The 8,261-nt window shown below is 36.4% G+C and overlaps 1 protein-coding gene across 1 annotated transcript; it reads right to left on the bottom strand.

Moving 5' to 3' along the window:
- Positions 1-1,019: 1,019 nt before the first annotated feature.
- On the bottom strand, positions 1,020-7,735 carry LOC121307264 (zinc-binding protein A33-like). The gene is made up of 5 exons (XM_041239431.1): positions 7,378-7,735; positions 3,621-3,719; positions 2,988-3,086; positions 2,505-2,531; positions 1,020-2,236 (listed from the first exon to the last, which is right to left on the bottom strand). Exons 1-5 carry the CDS (start codon positions 7,472-7,474, stop codon positions 1,695-1,697), a joined length of 864 nt encoding a protein of 287 aa, XP_041095365.1. The 5' UTR covers positions 7,475-7,735; the 3' UTR covers positions 1,020-1,694.
- Between the last annotated feature and the right edge of the window lie 526 nt (positions 7,736-8,261).

The raw sequence follows: 8,261 nt of genomic DNA, 5'->3' as shown, positions 1-8,261 counted from the left end.
GCCAGCATTTGTTCTGTTTGTTTATTTATTATTCTTTTGAGAAGTTTCTGACATCTTGTGGGCTCTTCTGGTATCTGTTTGTGTGATTTGTTGGCATAACATTTTTTTTTTTTTTTTTTTATCCCAGGCATAATCATAAATCTAAAAAAATGTTTTGTAAAACAATTATCACTGAAGGTGTGTTTGAAAAAAAAAATGCAATTAAAAAATACATTTAATCATCTAATCATCTAACTGTCAAGAGCTGCAAATATGACCAAGTCGTTTCGAAAATAAATACAATAAATAAACACAAGGGTACCAGGCTGCTCTGAAACGAGAACGTGTTTGTATTTTTTTTTATTTTTTAAGACAATGTTTAAACAAAACAGTTTTCTTCCATTTTGCCTTGACTTTATAAAACACACGCTGGATTTTACTGGTGCATTTGTGGGGAATTCCACTCTATTACATCCCATACTGTTCCTGGATATCGAAGGATTGCACCTAAAATATATTGTGATGAAATCCAGGGATTCCGCTGTGACATAAAATGAATGTACATAATAATAATAATAATAATAATAATAATAATAATATAATAATAATAATAATACATAATATAATACGAGGCATAAAATTAACGCGGCTTTAACTTGAAATGTTTTAATTACGTGTTCCTATTGAAAAATAATATTATAATTAATATAATATTATAATAATACTCTGAGTCTCTGACCTCTCCCCAATATCATTATAGTAAGGAATGAGACTCAGAGACTGGAGAGGGTTAGGATAGTGTCAGGAATGAGACTCAGATACTGGAGAGGGTCAGGGATAGGATAGTTCCCCAACTGGCACTCAATTACCCCATTAGGGAATGGCCACACCTATGATTGTTTCAGGGATAGCTGTAACCCCATCCCTGCCAACCTTTCATTCACACACACACACACACACACACACACACACACACACACACACACACACACACACACACTGTTTACAGTGGCTGGCTCCCGAGGGTGGGGGTTCAGGATTTTACTAATTTGCCAAAGTGAAAACGTCAAAAGGGAGCCCACAGATAAACAAGCAAAACAACTGTTCATTGATGATCCATGCACTCACGTCGTGGTGCTTTTACTAAATCGATAAAAACAACCAAACAGGGTAAAAAATAAAAAAAAAGAAGTGGCATAATTGTAGCTTTGTTAACCAAAAATAATATTCCCAACCCTGCTCCTTTGCCTAATCTGATCTTTTTATTTTAAACATATGGAGATTTTCACTTTAGGTATAAAATTGTATAATGAACTTAAATTCTTAAGCTTTTTATAAGCTATTTATAAAAGTCAAATTAAACTATTATTAGTTCAATTAAGGGTTCAATTACGCAATTGAAATAAAAACCAGCAGGGCAGTGTTCCCCCAGGACCAGGGTGGAGAACACTGTCATATGATACAAAGGGGACAGCATTCATTATTATTCTGGTGTTAATATTGCAGAAAAAAAGCCTGAAGTTAACATATTTAATTTTAGCGCACTGAGTAATCCCTAACCGGGCGTTCCTATAGTTTTATCAAGCTCATAATTACTGTCAGGGCTGATTGGTAAAACAATTACAGTCAGACAGAGAAATAGGTGGGGAAGTAATAATGCAGTGAACAGGATTATCAGTGCTGGTATAGGCTGTCATACAGATACACCTCTTTATTCAATCTCTATCACTGACAGGGAGGATGATCAGTGGGGCTGCGTTTTTACCATCTGTATTAAGAGAAGGACTGAAGTATGGATAGAGCTTCTCGGTGAAGGTCTCAGTGAAAGTGTAGATGTGAGATCTGATCTCCACATTGTAAAAGGAGACCTGCCCTTCCTCGTAATCCAGATAGACCCCCACCTTCCGGGGCTTCACACTCATGGGGAGGGAGATAGAGGGGTCAGCCAGAGCCTTGAACTCTCCACCATTCATCCACACAGTCCAGTAACCGTTATTAGGATTCAGTTTAATCATCCCCTTCCTGTTTATGGAGGCTCTGACTACCCCCAAGTACCACTGAGTTTTCTCCCCCACCTCCACCTGCCAGTAGTGCCTCCCCGAGGTGAAGCCCTGCCTGCCCAGGACACTGACAACACGATCAAATCTCTTTGGATTGTTAGGGAGTTCTTGTTTCATGTCTCCATCGCTCACTTGTTTCCTGTCCTCAGACAGGATGAGATAAGGGTTCGCTGTATCAGGGTCCAGAGTCACATCAACTGCGGAGAAGAGAGGAGACAATAATCATGATCCCTGAGAAATATCAACCCTCCCACTAGCCCTGGTGATTGAATGTTAAAACAGCTTTACATTGTGTCCTGATTGATTTTCACACCCTGCTCACAGCCTCATTTCCAGACACTGGCTGGTGCTTTATTGCAGCAGAGATTTATATAATAGAGACCATGTGAGTTTCTTGTGAATAATAAGAGAGAGTATTTTATGCCATTCAAGTTATTTGGTTTAGTCATAAAAAGAGAACAGTACCTGCAGCACCGAGGATCCACTTCCACACTAGAACAGAGAAAGAAAGAAGATTTCCATATAGCTCTGCTCAATGAGAGATCTATACAATATACTGTGTTAATGAATACATTTCAATACAGCTCTGCTCAATGAGAGATCTATACAATACACTGTGTTAATGAATACATTTCAATACAGCTCTGCTCAATGAGAGATCTATACAATACACTGTGTTAATGAATACATTTCAATACAGCTCTGCTCAATGAGAGATCTATACAATACACTGTGTTAATGAATACTGTTCCATACAGCTCTGTTCAATGCAGTACTGCATGTAAACGTTTGGTCACAGCTGTAGATTTAACCTGCATTATTTTCCTTTTGAGATGTAAGTAATTCATTTTGTGACGGCAGTGGAACAGAGAGATATTCATTCAAGCAGCTTCTCACACAGGGATGTTAGTTATGCAGCACTAATTCATGTAAGGTATGAATATTTACCAGCTGTGCAGTTTTCTGTCATGTCTGTAGAGTTCTTCAGGTGATTCTGCAGGTCAGAATACTTTTGAAAGAGGCTGGCATGCTCTGCATTCCTGTGAACTGAGAAACAAGATTAAAACCAAACAGCTTCTTTTTTATCACACAGCTCTGATCAAAGGTTTTGCATCATCTAGAATTTTTGGATTGAGACATCATTAAAAACAAAAACTATACAAACATCATTTTATTTAACATCATGTAATCAGAGAAGCTACAAAATGATATTGCAAAAGTTTATCAGAATCCATAAGAGTAGTACAGTAGTATTTCCTGTTAGATTTCGAAATGTCACATTTTTTAATTGGCCAGTTTTTCATTAAGTATATAGAAAACTACAAAGCGGTATGTTATTGATTATGTTAATGTAACATTATTCTACAAGTTTCATTCGACTTTATGAAACAAAATTGGTTAATTCGATTGTGTGGTGCAAAATATTTGACCATAGAAGCTGCTCTACCAAAAACAGTTCTGATTTTTATACCCAGTAGGACAAAATTACAGGAAAGCAGGCGTTCATTTCTTTCATATGTTTTGACCCGTATTTCTGGTCACTGCAAATTCTCCTCTTTCTCATAAGGGTTCAGTACTCACAGAGCACACCCAGGGTGATGGACAATGAAAGGATCCACAGCACAGCAAAACCCACAGCAGCCCACTTGCAGGGACTGGCTTTCTTCAGAGTCGTTTTAACTGGGAATACAAAGGTGAAATCGAAGTTCTTGACAGATGACTGAATGTGATTATCAAAGAGTTACTTGTCTGTTTTAAAATGATACCGCGTGCGTAAAGACTGGATCATTCTCACTGAAGCAATGCAGATCTGGTAAAAGCTGATTTTCTGCAGCTCGAGTGGTTATTAGCAAGACAGCCCCAGCACATAAGTTAGGATCCATTGGGGTTAATCTAATCTACTAAGCAGTAAATCAATACAATAAGCTCATCTGTAAATCTATGAAATAACTAAGGATATGTTAGCATACATTTTTGGAAATAAAGGAAGGTCAGGTAGGTTAATGGAAAGAAATATGTTGAAGCACGTGGGATTTCTGTAATACCTGTTAGACAGATTTGGATAAATTAAATCATGTATGATTTATTTTTCTTAACCTCAAGCCTTAGTTGCCTTAATTATTATTATTATTATTATTATTATTATTATTATTATTATTATTATTATTATTTAGCAGATACTAATTTGCATACAACCACCAGATTTAACTGGCCAGTTAAATATTTATCTAAATGTTAAATCTTGTAACTAGATTTTTAAATTATATCTGAATGTACACATTTAAAAAATATATTTTTGCAACATTTATAAATCTGGGGAAAAAATACAAGATTTAAGTAAAATCTGTAAAAAAATTATGAAAGCTTTAAGGTGGCATATTTACACATGGCACCTCATATTAAGGCTATGTTTTGGTCAAAGGTTTTCATAATGATTACAAATAAATGATGCAACAAATATAGTAAATCTCTCTGACTTCAAACATTCAACACAAGTTCAGCTGTACTACTACACTGCAAACTTCATTAAAGTCAATACGTGTTTCGACTTTCGTCTTCTTTCATAATTTCAATAGTTTCTTCAGCTTCTATACGTTGTGATTCCAAATACAATCAGGAAAAACGCGCATGATTTATACATGAAAAGAAAGACAAGAAAAAATATATATTATTGTTATTATTAGAAGTTTAGAAACTCGATTAGCTCACTTCTTTCAAAACGAAACCCTAATTATATCAAAGTCACATTCGCCTCAGTCATGTCGCTCGTTTCCAGTAAGGCGCTTGTTTCCAAGAAAAATGAACTGTATTTCAGCATATTAAACAAACGGAAACCAATTAACAGGAAATTAGACTATATTTAAACATTGGTTCTGCAAATTTTCTGAAAGTTGTCAGCAAAATATTACACATCAACAGATATCAAACTGTCAGCTTGTTCTGTGAGATTGCAATCTATCAGAAGCAGTAATAGAAGTACAGTAGTTATAGAGCCGCAAAACAATTACATCCCTAAAGTAGACAAATCTAAACGCAAAACTAAATTGCCAAAATGGTTTAATAGATCAATTTAAAAAAATATTCAGCGAAAAAAAAGGCACTTTACAGAGCGTTAAAAAGGGACCAAAAATAAAGCACACAGAAAGAGTACACGGAACTGCAAACACAAGCCAAAAAGGAAGTTAGAAAGGCCAAGAGAGAAATAGAAATGAACATTGCTAAGGGAGCTAAAACCAATTCCAAAATGTTTTTCCAATATTACAACAGCAAGAGAACATTCAAAGAGGAGGTTAAATGTCTAAGAGATACAAATGGCAAAATCGTAGATGAAGAAAAAAAAATAGCAAATATATTAAATGATTACTTTTCACAAGTTTTTACAAAGGAAGATACTGACAACATGCTCCACATGTCATCCTGTTCCTATCCAGTTTAAAATAACTTTAGCATAACCGAGGCAGAAGTGTTAAAGGGACTAGGAGCTCTTAAAATAAACAAATCCCCTAGGCCAGATGAGATCCTCCCAATAGTACTCAAAGAAATTAAACATTTGATACATTGTGAAAAGTGTTGAATTTAAATCAAGGGAAGTAATGTTAAAACTGTACAATGCATTAGTAAGAATATTGAATATTGTGTTCAGTTCTGGTCATCTCGCTATAAAAAAAGGATATTGCTGCTCTAGAAAGAGTGCAAAGAAGAGCAACCAGAATTATTCCTGGTTTAAAAGGCATGTCATATGCAGACAGGCTAAAAGAATTGAATCTATCCAGTCTTGAACAAAGAAGACGATGCGGCGACCTGATTCAAGCATTCAAAATCCTAAAAGGTATTGACAATGTCAACCCAAGGGACTTTTTCAACCTGAAACAAGAAACAAGGACCAGGGGTCACAAATGGAGATTAGACAAAGGGGCATTCAGAACAGAAAATAGGAGGCACTTTTTTTACACAGAGAATCGTGAAGGTCTGGAGCCAACTCCCCAGTAATGTTGTTGAAGCTGACACCCTAGGATCCTCCAAGAAGCTGCTTGATGAGATTCTGGGATCAATAAGCTGCTAACAACCAAAACGAGCAAGATGGGCCGAATGGCCTCCTCTCGTTTGTAAACTTTCTTATGTTCTTATGTATGTCGTTAGATTTTCGAAATATCCCATTTCTCCTTTTTTTGTCATTAGGAATATGAAAGCTATAAAGCAGCATGCAATTCAATACGTTTCATTCGACTTTAAGATGTAAAATGAGTTAATTCTAGATGCATGACTTTGGCCACATCCTTACCCAACCATCACGACCAACACCCATTAAGCCATCAGCATGTCACGTAACTAGCTATGAGGACACTGGAGTCGTGTCCTCGTTTGTTTTTTTTTTTTGTTTTGGCGCCATCAATGTGTATTGGGGAGACCGATGGCAGTTGTAACACTGTACGATTGTATCACCTTGAATTTCTCCAAACAGAAGCCAGCTAGAGTGCCATCAGGTCTCTGTCTATCTGTCGAAGAGGAGCTGTAGGTGCAAAGCCCAGGCATTTAGCGCTCTCATCCCTGATTTCTACACTTATAAATGACACAGCTGATTGCTCGTAGTTTTGTTGTTTCTTGCTGGAACAAGAGGTTCATTAATGGCTCCCTGTGTCGGGGCCAGCTGTACCACATGTTACAAAATACCCCATACACAATTAACTGAACACCAATCTTGCACTGAAGGAAACAAAACGTTCATCTATCACAATTGTAACTCAGAGTGACGTATGCTTGCTTGATAAAGCCAACAATTTCAGGGTTACGTGTTACAATTTAAAAAAAAAAAAAAAAAAAAAAAAAAAAAAAAGCCTTTCTGTGAACATTTTTATTTTTCGAGTTAAATAAAAACAAAACACATTTGCTTCATGTGAAAATTGATCTTACTCAATAAAACGCTCGATTCTTGAGTTAAATTAAATGTGTTGTTTAATTACACTTCACGGTATATTACATCTGACCCCGCCACTCAATACGACTGGCCATGACCATGAGGTAACATTATAACATCAGACCCCTTATATTTATTATTCATCATATATCAACTCTTAAAACAGGGTCTCTATAAGGATTGCTAGAGGAGATAAGTTTGTATCAAAGTCTGGTCAAACCAGCTCAAATCATCTACGCCTAATGGACAGAACGGTAAGAAATGTTACAACCGCCCCCGGTCTCCCCTATATAGTTTATTATTAATAATAATAATAATAATAATAATAATAATAATAATAATAATAATAATAATAATAGCTATGCCAATCATGTAATTTTTTTTAGATTTGTACCTATGAGAAAGTCCAGGCTGGTTAATTACCTGTGTGTTTTCCAGGCTGTTTCTCCCCTAGTGGGATGACAGAATAGACATCCTGGTCTGGTTTCTGTAGCCCAGTGTAAATGTCTTCCACCTCCATGGCTGGTGCTCTAATGAAAAGAGGAAAAGTTTAGTCTGTTTCTAAGATGTTCCTGATTTTCACTGCCACACAACGTGACCCATCAGGGCTGCCTTGTGATGTGATGAAGATGTTTCAACACCACCTCGGGAAGTGGTTTAAAGCCGACACGTATGCTGCTGTGGTCTCGACGCGTATTTGTGGTCGTCTGCAGAATTAGTAAGCCTTTCTATATGTAAATTTAAAATGAGATGCATCAGCAACATCGAAAAGCTGATAATTATGAACTACAGCTGTGACCAAAAAGCTCTGCATCACTTAGAATTGTTGACACATAATAAAAAATAAATAAACTGTATGAACTCATTTAGATCAACATGTGATCAAAGAAACTGCACAACGACCTCGCATACAAGCTTCATCTTAGATTTTGAAAATATCAAAGGTTTTCAGTTATTGCCACTGTAAGCGACAAATAAGGCGTGTAATTAAATATGTTAACGTAACATTATTCCGCAGGTTTCATTCGGCTTTATGACGCACAGTTAGTTTGTTCCTTTGGGTGAGGATGAACGTGATGAACGAGCTGAACGTGTTTGTGTTAGTATGAGGGCGCGAGTTCCTGTTTTTTCTAAGTGTAAACTCACACACTGAGGCTGGTGACATGTGCAATATCTACTGAATTTATTAAGAGACAATTAATGCAAGTAGCACTGAAATACAAATCAGACACACAAAGCACATCGACTCATATTACAGCAGAGTCTTGTTAATTGCAGCGCAGCCTGTGCGCTTAAAGCTTATGTGC

This window comes from Polyodon spathula, chromosome 54 (genome assembly GCF_017654505.1).
Source record: "Polyodon spathula isolate WHYD16114869_AA chromosome 54, ASM1765450v1, whole genome shotgun sequence".
Taxonomy (NCBI): Eukaryota; Metazoa; Chordata; class Actinopteri; order Acipenseriformes; family Polyodontidae; genus Polyodon; species Polyodon spathula.
The sequence above is the reverse complement of the archived record's forward strand: the minus strand, read 5'-3'. Positions and strand labels throughout refer to the sequence as shown.

What these genes read in the sequence shown, in the direction of transcription:
- LOC121307264 (XM_041239431.1), bottom strand. Translation starts at nt 7,474, where the DNA reads ATGGAGGTGGAAGACATTTACACTGGGCTACAGAAACCAGACCAGGAT. An exon ending in CATCACCCTGGGTGTGCTCT is followed by an intron (nt 3,087 to 3,620) that starts GTGAGTACTGAA and finishes CTTGTTTCTCAG; the next exon opens with TTCACAGGAATGCAGAGCAT. An exon ending in GTGGATCCTCGGTGCTGCAG is followed by an intron (nt 2,237 to 2,504) that starts GTACTGTTCTCT and finishes TCTTCTCCGCAG; the next exon opens with TTGATGTGACTCTGGACCCT.